Source organism: Branchiostoma lanceolatum, chromosome 13 (assembly GCF_035083965.1).
Source record: "Branchiostoma lanceolatum isolate klBraLanc5 chromosome 13, klBraLanc5.hap2, whole genome shotgun sequence".
Lineage (NCBI taxonomy): Eukaryota > Metazoa > Chordata > Leptocardii > Amphioxiformes > Branchiostomatidae > Branchiostoma > Branchiostoma lanceolatum.
Window position 1 is genome coordinate 7,867,124 of NC_089734.1, and position 27,046 is coordinate 7,894,169.

General features: G+C 37.4%; 1 protein-coding gene across 1 annotated transcript; it reads right to left on the reverse strand.

The window, feature by feature from the left end:
- Positions 1-220: 220 nt before the first annotated feature.
- Positions 221-27,042, reverse strand: LOC136447202 (dynactin subunit 2-like). Its single transcript, XM_066445917.1, has 12 exons — positions 26,909-27,042; positions 25,815-25,880; positions 18,869-18,965; positions 6,918-6,982; positions 4,866-4,961; positions 4,014-4,174; positions 3,407-3,575; positions 2,781-2,846; positions 2,230-2,418; positions 1,657-1,759; positions 1,352-1,443; positions 221-899 (listed from the first exon to the last, which is right to left on the reverse strand). Exons 1-12 carry the CDS (start codon positions 26,942-26,944, stop codon positions 813-815), a joined length of 1,227 nt encoding a protein of 408 aa, XP_066302014.1. The 5' UTR covers positions 26,945-27,042; the 3' UTR covers positions 221-812.
- Between the last annotated feature and the right edge of the window lie 4 nt (positions 27,043-27,046).

A 27,046-nucleotide genomic window follows, 5' to 3' on the forward strand; every position in this document is an offset into this window, starting at 1 on the left:
GTTCATCAAAATTCATGACACTGACGACCACTTTTGGTGGTATGGTATCAAAGATATTAATTTCCTTATTCACTAGTGGTTGTTAACGGACAATGGTTGGAGATTTAAATGAGTTGTGTGAGTGAAAATGTATACCATAAATAATTACACTCCTACTTGTTCCCACTATGAAGCAAGAGTGCACCTAAAAAGACAAAGAAAACACTCAAGTAAAAACAGATAATTGCAAGTCAATGTATTTAATTGCGTTTGACATTCTAATTAACAATTGCCTGCAAACATGATTACTCAGATTAGTATATGTCATAATAAAGATAAATTATGGAAAACAACATATCAGACAAATCTGAATTTTTCATGTCAGCACCAATTTGACGTGCCTTTTAGTCCCAAATCCTTAGATGCATAAATTACACTTGTCCTCTATTCTTCTCGTTGGCAACCCCTTCCCCACAACAAAAGTGCATTTCATTATCACTTCCACTAAATTTATAATGTTGCCTGTCGTTTCTATATCAAGCCTTGCACATCACTGTAAACAGCTTCATAGCTGATCAGATTCAATGACATTCTTAGCGACTTCAGTAGCAGGAACTACATGAACTGACAATGAAAATTAGCTGTTTCAGTTGGAAGCTATGATAATGATCTATGCCATTGTCAACTCCTGTCAACATAGCCCAAGAATGCTAAAAGTATGAGTTAAACAATGCAGTGTGATATAAACATGAAAAGACTGAGCCCAATTATTGTAGAATTGGGAACATCTAGCAAAGCCATGAAACGTCACCAACTGAAGTGCAGTTACATAGTTACTTCTGAACAGCTTTTAGTCGTGCATCAAGGGCCTTACAGTTGGCTTCTATGGTGGCCATGTTGGAAGCAAAATTGTCTTGGAGCTGGAAAGGTAACAAGAAGGAAGCCAATTAATACAATCAAAATACTCTTTCCAATCAAAATACTATTTCTACACAGGTACAGGTTCATTAATGATACCATCATCATCATGATTACATACATGTAGATGAATTGAAATAATACATTTTATGCCAACCTGAAATGTTTGTAAGTAAAGCTGGTATTTGGAAGGCAAATTATGATGAATGTTGTGTTATCATTATATCATCACAAACAAGTTAAAAACCCATTCAGGGTAACTACTGTAACATTTCCTGGAAATGCAAGCAATATACTATATTATATAGATACATATTACTGATACTTTTATTATTACTGAGTGAGGAAATTTCTTAATATTACTCATCATGCCTATATCTCACAACTGATATACTTGTATAATGGGGATAGAGATCTCTTGCTGTTATGTAAGGTAAAGTAAAGCCTAACTGACCTCTTTGACCATAGTGGTGTTGGACTTGAGAGTGGTGGACAGCTGCTGCTGAGTGGTGTCCAGTTGGCTCAAAGCCTGGCTAAACTGCATGGCTAGAGAGTAAGAAAATGAACATTCATAAGTGCTGGAATTTCTTTATTTGGGTTCATCACAATGTGAAAGGGAGGGCACGCACCTTTACAAGAGTTGAACCACTATAAGTATACACTTTGATATTAGAATAAATGCCAGAATGCAGCAAGACAAAAAAACAAACACCCCCTAACCTATGACATTTCTTGGTCAAACTAAGACATACTAAGTACCTTGCTCATGTAGTTCACTAAGTGCTGTCATTCTCTCCACCACCTGGGGCAGGCTGTTGGCCATGCTTTCCCACTTCTTCATCAGGTCATACAGCTCGGAGATCTGCAGGGAAAAAAAGACACTGTTTTTCCTGTCTGTGACTACCTAACCAATGGTAAATAGTACTGAGTATTTCTTGAATAGGAACTGTGATGCTTGTCTTATAGCAGAGATACTAAGCAAGATGGATAGAGTCCTAAAATTATATCTTAGCATGCTGATGATGCCCAAATCACAGATCAACTAACCAACAAACCAAAGTTGGTGAAAATATTGCAAAGGGAGAATCTTAACTAAAACTCAAGATTAAAGTTGAGATCCCAAGAGAAAGAGGGACTGTATGCACACTCCTGACATGGTAAGAAGTTCAACAGCATAAACATTCTTTTCTAAAAAGCAAGTCATATTCAGACACAACATATTCAAGTGATGCAGCCTAAGGCTTTCCTCAGCAAAACTGACCCGCTCTCTTCTGACACCAGAAATGGGTGAAAGGTGAAATTTAATTGATGTAAGGAACTAGACCCTGGTACCTTGCTCTGTTTGTCAGCGTCCTCCACTGCTGCCCTCTGCTTGTTGAGTTCAGCCAGTTTCTGGAGGACCCCCTGCATCCTGGCCTCAATGTGGTCCAGCGTGATGGGGTCTAACATAGTGGTCCTGGCCTCCAGGCTCGCCACCGCGCCCATCAGGCTCTTAGAGGACGCATCTCTGGTCAGGGTAGACTAGACGGGGGAATAATACATTCAAACTGTATGGCAATCTCCATCAACATTTTTCTGCCAAGTTATATACACCACTTTTAAAAACAGTGTGTTTTCAAGATCTCTAGCGGGAAAGGGTTACGGAAAGTCATCCAGGACCAGGTGAAAAATCATTAACTCTGCTAGAGGGAGTTTCTCCTCTGCTCTTTTGCCTCTACATATAGCTAATATGCAAATTTGGCCATGTACCCAGCTCCATGTGCCACCAGCTGCAATTGTAAACCAACTGCTAGAGGGCATGTTCCCACCATCCAAGGTAGGTCCACATCAACAACGTATTGTGTTTGTTTCTACATTCCAAATTCATTTAGTCCAGGTCTTACCACTTTCTCAGGGCTGTGTCCAACTGTTGCCTCCAACCGCTGTATTCTCTCTTCTAGTTGTCCCAACTGGGAAACAAATTTCGGCACATTTAGTATAGAAACAAGTCAATACAAAAGGTATGATATAGACTTCTTCAGGTTTGGCACTCCTGTATGCATTATGACAGTAGGCCTTGCATCAACCAACAAACAAATGATAAAAACAGTCTGTATGCCTTGGTATGAGCATACATAAACCTACACTAGTAACAATAATCTTATAACTTCTTATTATAATTTTATAAAGACAAATCTTAAAGAACAGAACTTTTGAATATACCAAAATATAATTTAGTTGAAAGCTACATCAATGTACATATATCTCCTTTACAATGAATGTTATAATAGAGATGAAAATACAGAGAAGCACTGTCTTTTCAATGAATTTGCTATACTTAATCAAGGACATCATATAGGATATAATCATTGTTCCTATAGTAATGTCTTTGACTTAATGCAAAATAAGACGCAAAACAAGGCTTCTAACATAGAGCTGTTGGAATTTGGAAAACGATCCTACAAATCTTAGACTTAACAATAAACATTTTAACACAAGCATTCAACCAAAGTCCGTAATGCCATCCCACCTTGGCCTTCTCCTGTAGTTTGGCCTGCTCTGGTCTGTAGTACAGCTCATATGTGACCTGCTGTTCTGTGGAGCCTGCTGGGGCAGCTCGGGAGAACAGGCCCTTCTTAGAGGGGGTCTTGGTCGTGGCACTTCCACTCTTTATGGCATCCAGTTGTGTGATCACCTTCCTGTAGAGTATACATGTACATACACCTTTGTTCTTAGTAACTTCAACCATTGTATAACAATGTTTTTTTAGTCACAACATTGGACTCACAGCCAGCATTTTGGTGAATGCCTGTCACTGATTCTTCGGCTGTTGTAACTCCAGGGTTGTGAATTAAGTCTTTTACCAATTTGATGAAATCATTCACAAACTTTTACCATTCTCTGTGAGCCTCTTATGGCCTCCATACAAACCATGAATAAACAACATTGTTAATGAGTACACAAAAATGTAGACTTATATGATTTATTATGTGCTTAGGTAGAATCAATTGTATTTATCAATTTTTTTTCAAGGTAACCATTCTGGTTACTGCATTTTTTAAGCTTCCAGCAATTTCTTTATCTGAAGTGAGACTTAGGATGTTTGGACAAGTGTAACTTCTTCTAGAGGGACTGACTTTGGCAGGGCATTGTGTGGATCAGTGATGTCGGCAGCTGCCTCCTGCCCTAACACCTGTTCCAGGTGCAGCTCATACAGCTGTTTCTGCAGCACCTGCACCTGCTGGGACACCTGCACAGGGTTCATCTGGTCCTTCTCACTGGTGTCCTTCATGGCAGTCTGGGGAAACACAACATTTGTGTTTAGTTAGAATTCATTTTTACTCTGGGAAGGGGGGTCACCTCCTGAAGGAGTATTGCTTATAGAGTTTTGCGCACGTTCACAGCTGCACCATCATTGTTACTTCACGGAGGATAATCTCCTACAGACGCTTGCTCTCACTCAGGATGACAACTGCATTTCAAGGTTGAAAATGAATAGGGTTTTGAGAATTCTCTTAATGCACAGTCATATTCCTTGTAGACAGTCATACAATTTTGATGTAATTTTTAAGCAGAATATGACAAAACCAACTGCTGACGAGGATCTTAGACAGCCTTTTTCATTGGAAGACAGCTGAATTTTGTACAACATACACATGTTCTCTTGACTAATCCAAAGAATGCCCTTAGTTTGTGATCGTACAATGACCATACACAGAATGTGACCAGGTGCTTACGAGTCTTAGGGCTTTTGACCTGTGCAATCATTAAGAAACACACTCTGTTGAAAACCTTTTTGAACCATAATAGTACTAGTAATAATACTACTTACACAACCACAACTGAAACGAGTTATCCTGCTACTATCAACACATCTGTATATTATATATTACTATTAGACTATACAATATAAAAAGTGCTCTGTCCTTAGAAGATTTCATCTTTTTTTGTATGGACTTTTGGCACTGTGAGTGCACATTCTGACTCACCTTGAGATTTTCCACATCTTCCACCAGTTCCTTCATCTCACACTGAAGACGCTGGAACTTCTGCTGAGGAGTCTCCACTCCCTCACCCTCTCCCAGCTGGGGGTTAACAATACACATTCTCAACTTATGTCAAGACCAACATCTTAACAGTTACCTGTTTTGTTTATCTAGAACACAAATATGTATGTCACTATGTTCCGTAAGTCTTAGGTAAACATTTGTTTTCATCACTGATGAAAGATGCCGGATGAAATGTCTGATATTTTCATATTGTAATCCAGTGGTATAGATTGAATTGTAATCTTATTCTTCAATTTCCTGGATGACTACTATTCACAAATGTGTTGACGATGGTTTGACATCAAAGGATAATAAAACATTACATACTTCAAAATAAACCAAGCAACTGGATATATTCTCAAAAGAGTCATGCATTTCAGATAGCACCCACTATCTTTCATCAGTGAAAGTCTGATGACAAGACTCAACTATCACTAAATCTTCAAGGAAATTCCAGGGATGAGAGAGAGAGAAAGGGAGAGAAATGGTTTATTCAATATATTCAATATGAAAGTACTGTACTGATTAAACTGGTTTAGCTTTTGTGTATGAGAATTAATGTTGGTTTTACTGTTACTAACTGGAGGGACTGACTCTACAAATGTGGAGAGAGAAGGCAAGGTTTCAACAGCATTCTGTCTGTCCCCATCCCCAAATTATATTTTTCCTTTGATATTCCATCCCTTGCATTGGATCAATAAAAGCTGTATTGATGTTAGAAAACAAAAGAAATCAACTTTCTCCACATAACCAAGGTCAGCGCGAAACCAGTAATTCGTGGCAGATAAAACTGTCATTTAAGAAAATTGTGTTCCACAGAGCTGCACCTGCTACCTACAGTGAGTGGCTTAGAATTTACGCTTTATTTCTGCAGAACATACTGTAAATCCATATAATATCGTGGTTGGTAATTCTAGCGGTTGGGGGAAAGGGAGTGGTTCACAGCATTTAATTTTAACGGTGGGAACAAACATCACACTCTCAAATGTTAGTGATCAAATACTTGCGATGATGAAATTTAAGGCGGTTGGCTAGTGACTGTTAAAGAAGCTGAACTTAAGTTACTGTCAACAAATCAAGAATTACAGTATTTCCTAACAATTATATTGAAGTTCTTGGTTATATTCAGAGTAACAATTTATGTTAAGCACTGTGCATTTCACTTGCCAATTGGACAATTTTTCCAGGTAGCAAAGTAACACAAGTAATAAAAGGGAAATTACATAATGCAAATGTAACATTATCGTGTAGTATGAGTACTACCTCCAAGGAAATTGATTGTAAATTTCAATGATGGTTTTCTGATATTGTGAGATGCAGCCAAATGTAAAATTTCTGATTGCTACACAATTTAGCTGTAATATTTTTTTTTCAACTCTGCATCCCTGTTTTCTACTTGTGAGTGTTGCCAATTTCAATTTGAGTCTGATTTGAACTTAACTGAGTATAATGTATGCTGGGCTGTTTGAATGAAAACACCATTTTCTTCTATTCCCCTTAATTCTGCCCAATTTCCACATACATACATTTTGTATGCAGGGCTAGAAATTCATCTTTGGCAATGTATATGTGCAAAGTGCACCTAACCTTAAAATCTAAATACACAGAAATAATTTTTTGGTCGCACAACACAAAATAAAGCAGAATGTTAGCAAAACCTGATTACAGACCTTCCTTCAGAGCTTGAATCTGAAATTCTATTCAATTAACTTTAAAAATCTTAAACAAAACTAGTAATACAACAAAGGCTTTGATATTTTTTCTGACACTCAAATGTCAAGAAAATACTGTATATCCAAGCTATAGTGTATGATAGTACAGTGCCTTTACGCACGAAACCCTACACAAATATCCTGGTGCACCCAAAGTAAAAAATTTACTGCACAGCATCCGATTTTGGATGTGCAAAGTGCACATGCACCCCGTATTTCGAGCCCCGATATATGTAACACATTAGAATGCCCTCCATTGGCTGATAAGTGCTCTACTCACAATTTCATATTCCGTGCGTGTCTCATAGCCGGTCCTGCGGGACCCGCTGATGCGATCAGAGAAATCTGAAAAACAAAAGCGATGACGGCATGCCAGTTAGTCAGCCTGGCGGTGACGGGAAATATAGTCGAACAGTTAGGTGAAAATGACGACACAGAAATAATGAAACCCTGTCGCCAGGACCCGTCCCTCCGTCCCAGGATGGAAATTTGCTTCACTGTTGGGATGGACAAAAATGTCCTCCGGTCCATTCCATAAATCTGCACCTCATGACATGAAACTGATGAAAATTTATTTTTGTCAGCTTAAATTAAAATCAAAAAAACAGATTCAACAAAAAGATTTAAGTTGGAGACAGCCCTGCACAGAGAAAACATGTACATGTACACTAATCTTACGTTCATTGTAAGTATTGTACAATGTAATAAAATTCTCTTAATGTCAATAGGCTTTGGATCACATCGGTGGATCATCTTTTTTGTTCAGTCAAGCACTATTTGGGGGGGGGGGGGTGACAGTGTAATGTCAATACTTTAACCTTTTGAAGTGTCAAGAGTGAATTGAGCATAGCTTTGTAATGCGGCCAAAAAAAGAGCTTGCCTGCAGTGCAAAGAGGAAAATGTATATCTTCACTTTCCACTGTGCACGCATATCCAATTAGATGACGTCGCTGTTTTTACCGATCCGTGTGACGGCAGATTTGTGCGACACACGCAGACATCTAGGGCACAACCATAGAGTGCTGTTAACTGACTATCAATATTTCATCATGACTGAACCCGCACGCAAGTCTTAGTTTTTTGGGGACCTTGTATTCTTGCAATGTAAGGAAAAGTTTGAAAGCCTTCACACTGGCATATGTAATACAACATACTGTAAATATTGAAACTTTTCCTGTGATTCTTTTTTCTTGTTTTTTTTTGGGGGGGGATTCATGACACTGGGAGTATGGGTTTTCAATGTATTACAATATGTTACTGCAGAACTGTTTGAACAGCGAATTTATAACACCGCCGAACCCTCTTTTTGCTTTTTCTGCAAAATAAAACCACTGTGAAAGAAAAAGAATTTGCAGCACTACATGATAAATGCAGTTATTTGTATCTATGAAACACCTCACTGAAATTGCAGTCTCATGCATGTGACAACATCACAAATCACTGAACTTTTTGACTGTTCAAATATATGTGTGTGGTAAGTGACTTCCTTTATTTACTGCCGTAGTACACCATACCAATAACTACATTTGTTGCTGAAAGCTAGCTGTACATATATGATCCATAACTCTTTCTACCTAGTAATAATCCTAATATATTGCAATAAATTCCCTCAAAACATCAATAGTTGTCTTCCTATCTTTCCAAAGGTATGTTATTGCTTGTATTACCACAGCTGTAAATTTACAAGTACACTGTTGCCCAGCAGCAAGATAAGGTTGCCTGTTATTAAGTGAACATTACCAACACACAGTGGAGAGAGCTCCAAGCCTATCTTCAGCATTATCAATTTTTCATCATTGACATACTACAGATATTGATTTCTTATTAGTCTAGGTCTTGCTGAATAAAATAAGTCCCAGAGGAAGCTTGCAACGACTTTTCAATCACAAAATCATTCTAATACAGAGCAGGAAGGAAATTGTCTGGGTAACACTGAGAGCAGAAGAGCAACCTAAAAAAGCTACATTAATATACAAGTCAAGTGTTCTTTGGGTGAACAATTTCCTAATATGACAGATACTTAGGATGCACGGTTACTAACATTGCACTCTTGGGAACTGATCGATCCCTGGCTAAACAGCGTCTTGAAAGCCACGCAGCTTGCTAACTGTAAACCATAGACTTACAATATGTATGCAACTATTGTTCAACTTCAAATACTATGTGAAAGAAAATCTCATAGCATCATGTTGTGAGATTGTAGTCTTATTAACCAAGAAGTCAAGAAGGACCTGAAAACGAAATATGGCAAATTTTCACATTTTTGTATTCTTTACCTCAGAGAATAGACAAAAGAGATGAGTCGAGTCCTTGTATTAAAACCACAATATGTATAAGTAACAACCTTTCAGATGATAGAGTGTTTTTGCCCCTGACTCATTGATATTCAGAAGCATATGTGACAATTTGCTCCAGGTCTAAGCTGGGGTGACTCTCCTCATACAAAACACCATCACGTATTGGTGGTTGCCAGGTGATCAATTCCTGATGAATAATAACATTTGCCTAATTTTCATTCAAGTATTGAAAGGCAATTTCTATTGGCAGATTTTCAACGCAATCATGAAAATATTTGGCTTGCAATTTAAGAAGGCAAACTAAATAAATACATCAGTCATGACTAGTACTGCGTACCTTAACACCGGATCTGAACTGGATTTGCTGTTTTGTGTTTATTGCTGAACTTGTGTTAACTACTGACTGTATGGAATTTTGCAGATATAGTAGTTTTCAAATTGCATGTAAAATTTTTGCCAACATGCAATTCTATATGTAACCGAAAAAGCATTTCTAGCACACATATGCCATGGGTTTAGTTGGGTTTTCAAACATAAGTCTGGACCTGGACCTGAACCTGAACATAAGTCCGGACCTAAATCTAGACCAAATCCTGAACATGAGGTTAGGTACACAGCACTACTCATGACTCATTTTACCGAATTCTAAAGCACAGATCTGCAACTACGATGCAGGTGCCATTTTGGCAGTTTGCTATAAGCGTAATTCATCATTGGCATTGGCTAAATCATAGTAAATGGGTACTTTCACCTCTGTGAAATATTTCACCCTGTTTGAATTTTCCACATAGCGCTCCCAACAACTCATCAATAACTTCAGTTCTCTGAAGAATATAAAATGTAGAGTGAATGAATACTTTACATACAGGAATTCAGGACTACTCAATGGTGCATACAGGAATTCAGTACTAGTCAATGGAACTATGTTTGCATACGAATCCTGATTGTGTTATCTAGCAGAAGCAATTCATGGATTACTTAATTCTCAAAAATAAAGGATAGCATTAAAATAACAACAGCATTGATTTCAGTACCATGGAAATATCAAACTGGATTTCTACTCAAGTATCTAAATGGGATTTCTTTATGTCATCAAATCTATTATAATAGGATCAACCTGTGATGCAGATTGAGACTTATGATGGACAGACTCAAGTAGTCGTGAGTTCCTAGAAAGGATGCACTTTTGCAAAAGGATTTTTGTGAACAAATAAATTCTGAATTTGACAATGACAACATTTGTATAGCATTTAATTATCTAACTCAGATATAGAAATACTGTCTAGTGCCTGTATACATGTAACACATGCAAAACATACTGCAGAACACATTGGGTGCAAGGAGTAAAATAGGAGTGTATGCATAATTAACGTCTAGCAATAGTACAGAATATTTCAGAGTGCTCTAATAATAAGCATGAAAAAATATAGCAACCAAGAAGTTGTCTTTTAGGTCTTCATATAGAAGATCAATTGTAATCAGAAAACCATGTCACCATAGATGTCATTCTGCTTTTTCTAATCCCTTTCTCTGACTCAATCATCTGATCTTCTCCATTCATCTTTTGGCTCCACATCTCATTTCTTTCCACAAAGCCTGTGTTAGCACATTCATCTGGAAATGGTGTCCCTCTTTGATGGTAAAAATCAAAGTACATGACTAAGGCTTGATCTAGTCTAGCTGAGTCCAGCCATCAAAGGAGTGACTCAAGTCTTCAGGGACCAGAAGCCATGATTTGTACAGAAGACTCATTTGAATTTGCATAACCAGTCGCTAGTGCTTCCATTACATTTAGGACCAATATTGTATCTCACTACAATGTATATGGAAAAATCAATTTTTGTGAAAAAATTGGCATTGGATATGGGCAGGGATAAACACCAATATTATTAATTAAGATTTGACTTCAGAGCTGTATTTTGAAAAATTGTAGTTGATTATTTCAAAACATAAACCTACCTACCTTTAGGTAGACTCTGCTCAATTGTTTAAAACAAACTTCTTATCCACAAAGTATTTGTAGAGAATTTGACTGTCTTCTGGTATTAGCTTGTTACTCTTTGAGATCAATTGCTTGACCAAAACAAGGCTTAAAACTTCGGTGGTGCAAAAACGGGGTGACAGACGGAATCAAGCAGAAACGGGGTGACGCATGGAATCATCACCTTTCTTGTTAAAGACACGGACAGGATTGCAGTGAAGAGGGATTAAGGACTGATGAGTTGTAAGGATTAATGAAGATTGATGCCACTCCACTTAATCCCTGTCCCTGTCTCATTAGTCTGAAAGGGTGCTGGAGTGGTGCTACGCAGCAGGGCACACATACTTGATTTTATGGATGAGACCTACTACAGCACACACATATACATACATTATACATATATTGATTTTAGACTCTTATAAGAGAAAGAACAGAAAGACTTATAGAGGAATCATACTCTTTTCAGCAGGAAAGAAACAACAATGATAATATCCCTGTCAAATGTCCATAATTACTTGCCTATGACAAAAATTATCACTAAATAGAACATATTATGGCAAAAATTTCTGTAAATTGTTTGACACCTGGGGAGGTGGGGAACATTATCTTCTTTTGAAATTGTTAAATTAGTTCACTGTTAATGAAAATAAATTTCTCTATATTTAAATCGCTACTTTCTACACTTGTTTATAACTCTAGTCAGTGCTACAAGATACAAATATCAAAGATTATATAAACAAAAAGATGTGATCTATTGTACCTACTCACGCTTACACGGGGATGCATGCACAACTGTCTGCATGTAATTATTCACCACACTTCCACCTGTGCAAGTAGCTTTACCAAGTCTATTACCGAGTCAATCTACTATCGAGTCAATAATCGGAAGTAGAAATATCCAATAAAGATATGAAAAGCACAAGAAGTTCTGGATGGATCTTTATGGTATTTGATATGTTGATAGGAGGTAGCAAAATGAAGAGATGATTAAGGGCCCCCAGGCATCTTTCCATGGTACTGCAGCATGACTTCAGCTTTGATATCTCATGTTCTGGACATGCTATGGTCGTGATTTTTCAAAGGTATATACATGTAGCTCATGGACTCGTGAAGAAGTGACATAGGTTTGGGCTCCCTAGTTTTGAAACGTCTTTGAATGAAAATAGTTTTATCACATACTTCTGAAGACTATCTAAGTTTGTACTCGTATATTTCAACATAACTTTATGTTGTGCATGCAAGTAAAACTTTTTTCCTGCAAGTATTTTTTTCTTGCCTGCCCATGTGCACCAAATTATGTAATTTGAGCCGTGCTAACACGTGGAAGACTTTTCAAAATGATATACATATATAAAGAGGAGGATATATCATGTGACAAGGATACAAAGAGACACAAGAGGATGTTTGGAAAACTTTATAATAGTGGTACAGTATAACTAATCACCTTCTTCTTCCCCCATTGTAAGTCCTCCCAGACTGTCAGAACTGCCACTTTCAAACCTCCCCCACCAGGATTCCATACCAATCAGTCTCCCACCTCTCCAAGGATTTCAGAAGGCGTAACAGCCTCATTCGCACACCAATCTCATGCAGATCTACGCACTTGTACCGTAGACTGATGCACTTGAAGGCTTACAGCGGGAATTACACCAAATGGCCTTGGACGTTGTACATCCTTTCATCATTATACAGTACCAGAAATGCTTTCATTCATACCCAAGGCCTGAGTAAAGATACCTGTAGATAAGGAGAAAGCAATCTGGACCAAAGCAAGGGGATTAAGTCAGAACTGCTTGTAGGCAATGCGAATCTAATTTCACGGATGACATGATTTTGGATATTCTTTAAAAAAACATGTTGGTCCCAATGACAGAGTGAGACTGATTTTTGACAACTGCACCTGGATAACAACTTGCTTCACATCAAAACGGCACTGTGAACCAGATGTATACAAGTGTGTTGTTCTTTTCTTGTGAAAGTTTTTATGAAAGATAAAAATGAAAAGAGAGACAACAACCCCAGATTTTTTCTACCTAAATCAGTCCCAACTTTCTATTCAAATCAGTCCCGACTCCAAACTAGAACTGTGGCTGAGACTGCCACAGAATGGTAGGACTGACAAATCGCCAAGCAAGGACACTGCCCATGGCGATGACACCAGAATGCTACCATCATGCATCTCCGGAGATGGAAGGATACCTACTACTCTTTTCATAAATCAAGAAGAGAGATTGTCTTTTGACTGTTATCAAACTGCAGATGAATGATTGTAAAATGTCAGCAGCAAAATAAGCAAGATGTGTGGATTTTAAACTCTTACATGTATATTTCAGATTGAAGGGATTCATATATTGTCTATGAAACCTGAAATGATAAACAAATACATGTATGTATCTTTGGTTTGTTTCATCTTTCCATCCAACATCCTTCCTCCTTGAGCAACAAGAGTCCATTAACCTGTGGCAACCTCAGTTGGGCATCGGGTCGTTAAACTCTAACATAAGGTCACCTTTGAAGAACTCTAGTACTTGTCCCTGGGCAGTCATTTGTAACAGGTAAGGAAACCTTTTCTTTTTTAACACTCTAACCATGTCCATGCATATTGTGAGGGGATGATGTTTTTTAGCCTGCTGTTTTACAATGAGAACTGCTGATCCCTGTGGTTAGGGTTCTGAGCATACCTCTGTAAATGGCTTCATACTTCGTCTTCATAAAAATTTCTGTCTACCCTATAAAATCTTTCTTCACTAAATTTTGTCAGTTTTCCAATACTTTCCTTCAGTGGAAAACAGGTAACTTTTGACTCTTGATAATCATTGAATGAAGTGATCACATACATGTAGCCTTAGACATGTAAAACAGTTCAACAAAACTACTTACTGACCAAATCTGGCAAGGATAGAACATCCATTCTTTCATTGGCCGGTTTTGATGGACATTTTAGACTACTCTATAGGCCATTATGAACTTGTGAATGTACATATTACTGTAACTGCATTTAAGTTCGCGTGGTTTAATTTTTGCGGTAGGGAGAAACTGGAGTGTTCGCGATGGTTTTAAGTTTGCCTTTGAGACAATAGTAGACAAGGGGGCAGGAGGGCAAAAAATAAAAAAACATAAAACCACCACAAACATTTCTGCATTTACAGTATAGTAATGCGACACTAATAAATACAGAGAAATATGATTTTTATACCCCACATGCATTTTGAACACCTCACAGTATTGCATGTAACGGACAGTACGGGTTGAATTCTGTCGTATCTATTTTCTTATTTCCACTATGGAAAAGGTCAGCATAAATGCCACATCTTTGGGTTCTGCCAGAATGGTTCACATGTTGCACTGATCACACCAAGACTCATGGGACCTTCATTGTGCAGGAAAAGGTCCCATTATTAAATTGAGTCATCTTAATCATTGTGACTTAATCTAATTATTTCTGTTATCAAGTAGTTCACAGGATGTAGAGATCTCTTCCCTTTCCATTGCAGAAGGACCAAAGAATTTCTTTCTCTTTTCCATCGCTACTTTCATTTTTCTCAATTCCTCACCTTTGTCTCAGCTTGACAATAATCAGAATAATTATGGTAATGTCCTACTTCATAACTTCTTAAATCTACAGATAGCATGTTTCCAAGAACACCATGGACCTAAGGTTTATCAAATGTCAAATTGCAATCACTTACAGAAATTCAATTGATATCTAGAAATTCTGATACATGAGTCACTGTGCATACATGTATATTTGATTTGCATGCAATAACATGGGCATTTTTATATTCCCCTTCCAGTGGGAAGGGGGATATATTGTTTTTGCTTGCCTGTTCTTCTTCTTCTTCTTTCTTCTTCTGCCAAAAACCAAGTAGATGCGCGGTGGTGGCTCTACTAATGGTATTGCAGAAAGTTATATGTACCTTATGTTACAATGTACGGATGTTATTTTTGAGATGTAGGTACCTGTAGGAAAGGTGAATACACCTGACAATAAATTATGCTAATGAGTACCTTATTTGCATAATCTATGCATAAACTTGTATTTCCCTTACCATAAAAGCTGCAGATGTCATATTTGAGATGTAGGTACCTTCAGGAAAGGTGAATGCACCTGGACATGAATTATGGTAATGAGGACCTCATTTGCATAATTTATGCATAAACTTGTATTTCCCTTACCGTAAAAGCTGCAGATGTCATATTTGAGATGTAGGTACCTTTAGGAAAGGTGAACACACCTGGCCCAAAATTATGCTAATGCAGACCTCATTTGCATAATTAATGCATAAACTTGTATATTCCTTACCGTAAAAGCTACGGATGTCATATATGAGATGTAGGTACCTTCAGGAAAGGTCAGGAAACCTGGCCATAAATTATGCTAATGAGGACCTCATTTGCATAGTTTATCCATAAATTTGAATTTTCCTTACCGTAAAAGCTATGGATGTCATATTTGAGTTGTAGGTACCTTTAGGAAAGGCGACTACACCTGGCCATAAATTATGCTAATGTGGACCTCATTTGCATAATTTAGGCATAAACTTGTATTTCCCTTACCGTGACAGCTACGGATGTAATATTTGAGATGTAGGTACCATTAGGAAGGGTCATAAAACCTGGCCATAAATTATGCTACTGAGGGCCTCGTTTGCATAATTTATGCATATCCCTCACCGTAAAGGCTACGATTGTCATAGTTCAGATGTAGGTACCTTTAGGAGAGGTGAACACACCTGTATATAAATTATGCTAATGCCGACCTCCTTTGCATAATTTATGCAGAGACTTCATGGTAATGGGAGGGGAATATCCTGCATTTTCCCGAAAATGTTGCCATTCTAGTTCTTTCTGGGTTTCCTGGATATGCATTAAGTATATACAGCGTATGTCTAGTAGGAAGATTCTAGGTCAATGTCTTTGAAAGCTTTATGGACCTTTTAGCTAAATGTTGAGGTTGCACTTTTTCCTGATGTATTCCCTTATGATTATCAAATATCACCTGACGAAATAATATTAAGAGAGGCAGTAGGATTTGTAAATACATTTTGCTAACATTCATCTTATGTTGTGCACCAAGATTTAAGTTACGTTAAGTGCAGCAGTTCCCAAAAATGAATTTCGAGCCCTGATATATGGCAGAATTGTGCAGAAATCAATGACTTGGCACTGAAGCTACAAACATGTATGTTATCTTAGTCTAACCAACGGCATGTCGATCTAATTTTCAGTCTTCCACATCTTGCCAATATATTCATGTTTGGTAATCAATCTTTGATGCAGGTGTACTGAGCTAGAAAATGTTGTTGACAGTTGCAATAAAATATATTTGCAACAGAGAATTCATTGATAGTCGTAAGATATGCTGAAACTATGATAAGCAGTGTTTCCAATATCGCACTTCAAGCTGATTACACATGTCAGACTTTGAGTATGATAGACCAGTTGTACTGATAAACAACTATTCCACACAATCTTTAACATTTAGCACACTGAAGTAGCTGTTTGGCACCCCATTCCTTATTGGTTACAGAGTTAAGCAGCAGGGAGAAGGTTAACCCTATGTTTTCTTAAAAATTGAATTTTAGTGGCTTGCCACTTTGTAGGTACAGTTAATAACAGCTGTAAAAGGCAAGTCTTGTTGTGTTCCAAAAAATAATCAATATATCCCATAACGTGTTGGCATGCCTCCTATTGATGAAGTGAATTGCCTGGGTGACCCTTTTTACAAGTGGATATCAGTATGCAGCTTGCAATTGATCAAGTGTCGCAGTGACATTAAACATTTCTACAACTTCAGAAACAGCAAGGAAACTTGCTTCTATCACCAAACAGATTTGAAGGGTTGAAGATATTACTAAGGTTTTCTTACTGCTGCAGGGCTTCTTTAACAGGTGACCCAGCAGTCAGAAAATCTTATAATCATCCACCCCAACATCTGCTTGGAGATTAACAAGTAGCCCTACGTGCGACTAGGCACGAGACAGGAAACCACCAGCACTATGTTCAATTGCAATGTTCAGACAAGATGATTTAATTAGGAAGAATATTATGAAGATAGATATCAGTGCCAGCAAACCATTTTGGAATCCATCTCTTAATATTATCTCTTAATTGTCCTTGAGATTTTTAAAGACAACATGACAATTAACTAAACTTAACGTTAAACAATTCAAGAACCATGGACAGATATCACACCAACCATTTGTTTGCATTCATTGTTCCAAACATTACACCAAAATTCCGCAGGTATTCATTACATGTAGGTTGCAAGACTGCAGGCCATGAATAAGTTTCGTCAATAAATAATATTTCTATCATGTGCCAAAAGTAACTGGTGAACCAGTAGGGTCCCAGTTATCATGCACCCCTGGTACAAGTGTTTTGTCATGTTTTGTCATGTTTTGTCGTACCCTTTTTGCATACTTGAGGACAATTCCATTACATGCACGTATATCATTGCTGAACACTTAACTAGTTGTCTGACAAAATTTGGAGTTGTGTATCGGCCTGAGTTAAGTCAAGTCATGAGAAGTACATTGTATGACATTCAGTACATACACGTAGTCAGACATATTTGTCACAAATCCTCACACAATGTAACATGAGTGGAAAGTTTGCATGTCCGATGAGAATTGCAAGGAAAATCAATATAATTTCAGTTCACTCTAACTACGTGTGGTCAGGATATAAAGGATAGTTACTCAGAAATCCAATTACTATTTGCATGTCCCACCAAATACCAAGTGCTGCACAATTCCTCTTCATCTACGGAGCAACTCGATAGGGCAGATGGACTGATTTTGCTACGAGTCTTGACGGCAATGCAGAACAGGATGAAAGAATAATTGGATAAGACAGACAGGATTTTAGGACAGCAGAAGTTTTTGTACCTAGGGTGTATAACAACATGAATGTCAATTGTCTAGAATTAAAATCCTGAAAAAGAAGGTGGGATGGAAATGTGCCACAAAGAAACAAATGTGTACATTGTAGAAATTTCTCACCATTATGTGAGTCCAACATAGAGGAAATGGCAATCTTTCTTGTTAAGTTATACACTGTGAAATCAGAAGATTGTGAAGAAAGTAGAGAAATTTACGCCTACTTTGAGCCTGTACTCTGTTGAATGATCAACATACCTAGTACAAGTTATCATTAACATTTGGATTAGCCTTTAGGTTTTATGTATTTCCAAGAGAATTGTTTCGGAATATTGATAATATATTCTAACCTGGCCATTATTATCTAAAGTTTATCAGCTTCCAAACAAGGACGTCTGGTGTTAGACAAAAATGTGGAACAAATTGACAGCTAGGTCTGTGAAACATCCGGAAGTGCACAGTGGGAATACTGAAGAAGCACTGTGCATGTAAATGTAGATGTCATGATAATATATCGGAACACATTACTCAGAGCAATGCCTTTGGTTTATCATACAAGTATCAAGTTCCAGACAGTATCAGGAAAATAGACTATGTAACATTTTCAGACTTTTCATATTACATTCAATCCCTTTTGTTGAAAAACACTGCTTGGATATTACAAGAATGTGTCATTTGTGTTCTGTGACAATTAATGAAATTATGGGAATAATTGTAATTCAGCCTTAGACCAACTTAAGAATAAATGTACATTAGTAAGAAACATATCTTAAAGTGTACAAGTTATCATAGAAATACGGTAGTCAAATTATTTGGTTAACATGTAGACTCTCCTTGGAATCTGAAATAGAGTAGATTACAGAAATTCCTCAGGCAAATTTTTAGGTTGCTTGTAAAAGTTGCCGCCATTTTTTTTTACTGTCAAACACAGAATGTCTTCTAAATCAGGAGAAGCAACTTGCCACACATTCTGTTGGTAACCAGATACACAAAAACATGTAGCAGTCTTGTGTTTGAAAATCTTTTGTACTGAACTTATACACAGGCAGAGTAAGACATGAAGCAAACTTACCGAGACCTTTAGAGGAGACACCTTTTTCTTTAAACTTTGCGTAGGCCGAGTTTGGGTTGACAGGCAGGCTGCTCACAGCATCGCTGTTCAGTTCCTCCTATAAATTAGAACAGAATATAGGTTAATAAATATACAATTATACAACACGGTGTATTCCATATTGCCTGAGGTACCAGCCCAACTGCGGGTCGTGTAGTATTTTATCTATGTCATATCCATCCGAGAAAACACACCTTTCAATGCAAAATGTGCCAGAAGTTGAGAAAATTTAACTTCAAACAAAAAATTGCAACAACAGACATGCCAACATCTGAATCCGGTATTGAAATTTTCGACAGTGGTGTTCTATTTAGCTTGGCTTTTTCTATATACATTGTACTTAATCACACCTATAAAATTTTTATCATATTGCTGTACTCTCTTAACCTGTGCCTTTTTATGGTTTCACAGTGAAATCACTTTCAAGGCCCAAGACTTTAAAATTAGGTATGACAGGGTCCCTTAGATCACTATTGGCAGGACAAATATGATGAAACAAAGTCCATTTAGTCGTTCTTAGCAGAAGTAGGTCGGTCACGTGTGGATGCCATCAGCCATTATTGCAGGCCATTAACTGGTACCATGAGCCTTCATCAATAGATTAAAAGGACTATAGTAGAACACTGGGAATTGGACAGGAGATTACCAGGCATGATTTGAAGTTCAGTTTGTAATAAAAATGGGGCAACATGGCATCAACAGAAATTGCATTGAAAAGTTAATTAGGAACACCTGCAGATTTAACCCTTGCCCTGCCATGGGCTAATTAAAAACCCTGATACTTAGGAGGTTAAAACATCGTCATTCGTTACCATAATAAGGAACAGATTTGTTTGGACTACAGATATAAAGATGTGCATGTAAAATTGTAATCTCAGTGTATGCTCAACAAAGTTACCTGTACTTTGCAAATCACAATCATCATGTTTGTGTTAAAATTGGTCACATTTGTGTTGGTGATATATCTTTATTACCAGGGCGATTAGTAAAAAGCAACATATAGTTAGTGCAATGTGGTTTCGTTACGGCTTGCGTATTCAGCCAAGCGCACCCGGTCACCACTACTCTTCTTGATAAGTGTGTTAGAGTTCTTTTACGAGCATAGGTTTGACACTTGAGGCTATCGCCTGAAGCTCCCTCAAACACAGGGCCGCCAGCTTTACGTAACTGTCTGAAATGACAGATGTAATTCTTTACAACATGTCCGAGATGGGGCCAATCCTGGCATCAAACCCCCACCCACGGATTCCTAGAATTTCATCCATATGGTGAAACAGCGGGATTGTGCAACTGCTTACACAGATACACTACAGAAAAAAAGGTCCCCATTTTATAAGATTGTTAATAACAAGTCGCCATTTTAACAATCAGCTGCAAGGGCACTTCATTCATAACACCCACACTTTCCTGTGTAATTACACTGTACCTTCATTCATTGCTTAAGATTGCTGTGCTGCTAGGCTATTTGCTGTCCATTTTGTCAAGATAATATGTACAGTTTGAAATGGACATCTCATAGAGTGCACTACCAAATGATGCTTTTTCTAAAAAACTTCAATGAATACATTTCCAATGAAGGATTACACTTCATAAATCCAGATAGACAGGAGAAGGAGACATCCTTTAATGGAAAGCAATTGCCTTTAACATTTCTGAGCCTTCTCTACATAATAAGGAGTAATCAGCTGTGTCCTGCCTGATAGAATCTTGGCTTTGAGGCCAGTAATTTTGTTGACACTTTGTGCCTTAAGCACTGGCTGATGGCGCCACTATGTCTGACACTCCTGCAAATGTTTTTTAGAGCTGATCATATCATTGCCATTCTAATAATAACACCGTCGTACCTTTTACTAGGTGTGCACACATGAGGAAGGGACTAGATAAAGGTACACATGTAGTATGCAGAGCATGCTAGCTACCTGATCATACACAATACAGAATTTCTATCCCAACTTTTAGCCCTTCTCTTTTTTATTTTTTCCACAAATCTTCTATGCTCTTTCTCAGTTAAGCAGTATCATTTTAACTCTTGTTACGAACAGTGTCCAATAAAATGTTAAGAATATTTTACTGCAGTACTCTCTAGCAACATATCCTTTTAACTTTTTTATTCCATTTTCAACATTTCAACAAGAACAGATTTCTCACTTGCTTTGATACAGATTTCCCCTCCCCCAAATTGTTTTACTAGGTTTGCGAGCAGGCTATATTTTGCATTTGGTGTAAAGAACTTCACATGAATGCAAATCAGCACCAAGGACAGGGACAAGGTGGCTGCAGGATTTAAAACAGGTTTCCAGATAGAGCTTTGAAACTAAATCCAAGGAAGACAGAAACTTTCTATAAATACATTGTATATACATACTTCAGTTTCTTTGTCTTAAACTTAAAGTTACAGAAATAATGATTGTCTTAATCTTAAACTTTAAAGGAAAGCCTTTCCTTGAACCTTAATCATCCCATTTATCTAGATTATATCTGCTAGATCGTTAAAAGCATGATTCATCATTCAATTTACGAAATATGATAGAAAATGATGACTTAATTTTTTTCACCTGAACTAAATCCCCCATTGGAATATTAATGAATGGTCTACATTGGGTGTGGTTGCCACAATGACCATGATATAGAGTCGCTTAAGGGATAAACCATTCAACATAGAAAAGGTGGATGAACAATAACTGCAAGGTCATTCCAAATTGTCATGATCTTGAATGTGGTAGTAGTAATCATCAGACAAAATTCAACAAGACAGAACACCGGGATAGCTAATAATATAATTTACCTTGGCAAATATCTAAAAATGCAAAACAGAAACTTGCAATAAATGCAAAGTAATCAACCACATGCAGCCTTGTTCTTATTGGTCGGACGACGGATCTTGATTGACGGCTAGAATTTGTCTATTCTGCAACCTGTCAACTGAGCAATGGACCTCCCCCTGCACGCCCCACCCACTCACCCCCTCTGCATACAGATCCAGCTCCATCAATGGTGTCACATGACCCGAGCTGTTTTGTTTTAGTAGACAGTCTGGCTGCGGCATTATTGATCCGGCGTGGGACGGATGTCCGTACACAGCGCGGCCGCATCGCGCTCACATAATGGCACGCCAGGGTCAGAAATCAATGCCAAATGCCGAAATTTACATCAAAACGGAAATGCACGCACGGTCGCAATCGATGCCCAAAAGCCTTTGCTACTACAATTTGTTACGTCGAGCGTATTATTTTCAAGCTCTATTGGTGTCGCTTCCTTATGAAAGGAGGCCATTCCGTATAGATAAACTGGAATTCATTTATCATGAGTTGACATGAACGCTCTGAGAGCCAGATATGATCCTACATATAAGTGGGGAGCTTTCTAGGATCACTGGCAAACTGACCCCTCTCTGACATTTCTTTCATGGTACCTAATGCAGAATTTGACATGTCTTCCTAGATGAATGTAATAATGTTTCATGGTTCATTTGCATTAGGATGCATTTATCTGCTGAATGCTAAGTGACAGCTTGAGGTGTGTTTTAGACACATTTTATGTTGAAATAGCATTTCTGCAAAGACTTTGGTTATCCACAACTGCAATCACATCACAAAAAAACTAAAAATGTCCAAAATGTGAGAACTGCTCAAAATGCTGTGCACAGCTAAATAAGGAGCTTGAAATTCATTTTTGGGAATAACTTTAAGTAAAATTCTCCGGCTAACTTCAATATTTCAAATAAATAATACAGCAAAGGTTTCATCATTTCTTGAATGACACTTAAATGTTAAGGAAATGTAGTATACAGTACCTTTTCTTATATCACCCTACACAAATTTATAGGTCATAGTCAAAATAAAGCTCCCAATTTGGGTACATAGAAGTGCAGAAACACCCAGTATTTTGTGCCCTGTAAATGTATGGATGGAATATAAGCGTGCCCTGGGTAAAACCATTAACTACCATGCATTACTTGCAACCAGGCCAGTTTAGGTCATCCAGTAAAATTTCAATCAGCCATTCCATGTGAACTTTATGTGACTGTCTACTTCCCCTCTGTTTTATTAATGACGCATGCAGGATGTAGACGTCTCAGGACACAATCACGTCTCCAGAAGTTGTGATATGTCAAAATCTGCCAAGGCACGAGAGGCATTTCAGAGATGGAAAATGTCTCACCAATCATTTTATTTCTTTTTTCTAAAGATAGTGTAAAAGTTGAATAACTGAAAAAAAGTTAAACAAAAAGACAATCTAAGCCATTACTAATTGAATGTGTTAACAGGGTAACACTCCGTCAATAACAGAGAAACTAAGTATGATGTTGCAAAGCTACATTGAAATTTGAATGGCAGTAAAAAATTCAGTTTTTCAATGAATCAGTTATGATGAAATAATCTAAGGCTTTGATTTGCCCCAAAGAACTAAATCAAGGAAAGATGGCTCAAGGTTTGACAGTACACAATCACATTTAATTCTAGCATAAACTTTGACGAAATAGAAATGAATTCAAGAAATGACAGAATAAGCTAACAGTAGCAATTGGCAGTACCTTACAGAATAGATCCTGTTATACTTATGGGTAATTGTATTCAATGGATATATCTTGGCGATCGCGGGGCAAAAATGTCCCTACAGGCTCAACCTAAGCCGGCTGAAACCAGCATCAAATATTAATTTGACAGCCATTAGGAGAGGGAATGGCTCTGGGAGGAATATTCTAGCCTGGGAAAGCTGAAATGGCAGCATTTCTGTCTGGTTATTGCAAAAATGATGCACATCTATCAATCAAGCTAAAATTCTTACTTTTTTTTATACAACTGGAATGAATCATATCATCATCCGATTCATACTATCTACTACAAATAGAAACGTGGGTTTTTCATTTTGAAAAAAAAATCATCATCAAATCTAAATGACTAAATAAAAAACATGAATTTTAGATTACCTATTCACATGGAAGAGACCTTCCTCTTTGGCTTAGCGGTCTTGATTCTTTTTTTACCTCTTTAACTTTTTCCGAGTTTAATCTTTCAGCAAACTTTGTCATTAAACTTATTGCGAGCCCTAACTGCCTTTTTGTTTTTAAACACTGCCCATAATTTACTAGAACTGTTGGCTAGGCGTGATATGTAACTGTGTCAGGTCGGACATCTCTTAGAGCTAGTATATCAATAGAGTCATTTTCTGAATGGGGTCCACAAGAGATCAACCATAGCTCCATATTGCCTCCAGCCTGTAAGCAATCGAGTGCTGTTCAGAATAACAAAGAGCAAGACACAGACTGATGGCCACTAGGGTGTATACAGGGCTAACTTACAATGAAATCTCTGGAGCATTTTGACTCATTAAAGGCTCTGTTACACCAACAATGATGCAATTATGAATACAGACTTGATTGATCATGTTTGGTAATGAAATGCATGATAAGGATTTCTTTTCTAATTATAAAAATCTGAATATGATTAAAATCTTGGTAATAGGCATATGTCCTTGCATATGTTAAAACAGTATTCAAACCTAGCTTTAATTGCATGGGGTACATTAATGTGATGAATGGTTTATTAGATATCATAGGAATAGAAACATCAGGTCATGATCATATATGATGATGTTAAGCTGGAAGAATGGATCTGTAGCCCTCTGTGCTCTCTGATGAAACGGATTTACAAACTACAAATAATTAAAATTCATTCAAAAAAATCCTGACAGATTATCAATTACCTACATTCTAAGAGCTGAATATTAACTGCTTATAAATATTAATATTACTTGAGGACTACAAACATGTACATGGACTTCCAAACATGAATGCATATTGTGATAACTGATTAATCTTCAAACAGATGAATTGGTTGGGGTTATTTTTACGATCTTTTGCAGCCTATTTTAGCCTGAATACTAGCCTTCTCAGCTTCTGTCCACTACCCAAGCTTTGCTACCGGTCGGTAGCGGAGCTTGGGTGGCGGACGGAAGCTAAAAAGGCTGCTACTCAGGCTAAGCCTTTTTTACATTTCTACAGCTTTTTCTAATGATGTACTTTTTCTCAGAGCCGTCCTGCTGTGGGGAAATAAGGCTGTAGAAATGTAGAAAAGGCTGTAAAAGACCAACAAAATAAGCTCAACAGATTCATCTGCTTGGAGATTATATTACAGTGGCATCCAGTCTGATAAATGGACAGTCTGACATTAGCACTTTCCTGGTGTAATGGTAATACATCATAGGTCAAAATGTCAGTTGTTGTGATTAATGGATGTAGAATCTATCAACAACTAATCTGAATTCAGCTTGAAAACGATAATCAATGGACAGAAACATCAGCAGCAAAACACAAATTCCTAAATCAAACTGGAACTGTCAATAAATGTAAATATGTCCAGATGTAAAATGTGTGTCACATAAACATTGATCTAAAAAGACATGCATTAATGCAAACTGATACAGATTTTCTTTAAAAAGAAGAAAACATCTTTGTTTCTTTTCTTCAGCAACGAGGCTAGATACTCACCATTGCAACCAAAGGCCGCATGGGTGAATTATGATTGACACATGTTGATGCCAAGGTGAAATGGTCAAAAGCAGATTAGTGACTGTCATTCAGCCACAAGCCAGGTAACCTCAACACAACAGAAATGGCACACGGTCCTGCTATGAGACTGGAGATCTCTTTTATCTACTTTGACACAGATATATCCCTACTCTTAAGTCTTATCTACAGATATGGTGGGCTCTTCAAATGAGTAGCTCTCCTGAAACACTCTTATAGCTTATAATGTCCTCTTTAGTCTCTTAAAAGATTAACTGATAAGGGTTGAAAATATCAAAAAAAGGAGAGTAGAAATCAATAAAGTGTGCTAAGTTACATTTTAAGGTGAAAATGAAAGATAAGAAACAAAACCAGCTGCCATCTATAGATAATACCTACCACAACATATGCTGCCTGGTCGTCTTCAGGAAGCTCACTGGTCTCATACACATCAGGCTGGTAGTCCTACAGTACAGGTGACAAGGAAGTACATTTGAGAAACAATGGCATTTCAATGTCTGTCATGGTTGAAATCTTTCTTTTAAAATTCCATTCCTGCAGGTAATAAGGAAGCACACTTGAGAATGGTGGTGTCTTGATCAAATTGATGTGAGTACATGCAGCTATGAATGATGCAAAACTGGGAATGAAGCATCTGTAAACTGTCTGCTAATCCATTGATATCATAGGTTTAAAAAAAATTCCTACTGGGTGTTAGCATAGCCCATGTGAAGTAATAGTTGCACCAGAAAATGTCATTTCAAGTCATCCAGGTTTTCTGTTGTACAAAAAAAGATTGACAACCTGAAATATCAACACATCAACAACATTGGAGCATCTGTGTTCAACCATAGCAATTACAATAGCTACAGTTCTGTACTACATCATGTCTGAGATAACAACAAGTCATGATTGGCTTCATTTATTACAACATAACTTCATTATTATAAAACAATATAAGATACATGATTGTATATCATGAAGGAAGTCATGATCAAATTTTGATGTGTGGCAAATGTGATAGATCTAGAGATGTCATCCTGTTTTTGCTTTTTGCAGCTACTTAATGTACAGCTGGGTTTAAACAAAAGAGTCTTAAAAGAATTTGACTTTATTTGAGAGAGCCTTGGTTTTCAGATCTTCATCAAACATTTTAAGTTTGGTTATTAACCATTATAACACAACGCAATTGTTTCCTCCCTGCTATACCGGGAACAAGTATACAGAAAGTAGTTTGAACGTTGCACTCCAGAATGTGCAATAAAACATATTTTGTACGTAAGAAATTATGCTGCAACTTTGTGTGATATCTTATGACAACATCTCCGGATGCCCCTCCCCACCTAATTAAGTTTGCGCCATACACAGGTATATAACGTCCTATACGGCAGTAAAATTGTCTCTGATAGTTGGACTAATTTACACCGGTCTTTGATATTCTTTTGAAATATTGCAATATATCTATTTATTGGCAGAAACAGTAAAATACTCACGATTCCGGGCAGATCTGCATACTTTGGGTCCGCCATTTTGCCTAACTCCTTGAGGGCAAAGGTCACGTCATGCCGGTAAAAGCCCCCCGGCTACTTCTTGTGTAAACTAAACGATGACATTCGAAGACAATCTGTACT

What these genes read in the sequence shown, in the direction of transcription:
- LOC136447202 (XM_066445917.1), bottom strand. Translation starts at nt 26,944, where the DNA reads ATGGCGGACCCAAAGTATGCAGATCTGCCCGGAATC. An exon ending in AACTACAGGAGAAGGCCAAG is followed by an intron (nt 2,847 to 3,406) that starts GTGGGATGGCAT and finishes TTTGTTTCCCAG; the next exon opens with TTGGGACAACTAGAAGAGAG. An exon ending in TAGTGAACTACATGAGCAAG is followed by an intron (nt 1,444 to 1,656) that starts GTACTTAGTATG and finishes CTTACTCTCTAG; the next exon opens with CCATGCAGTTTAGCCAGGCT.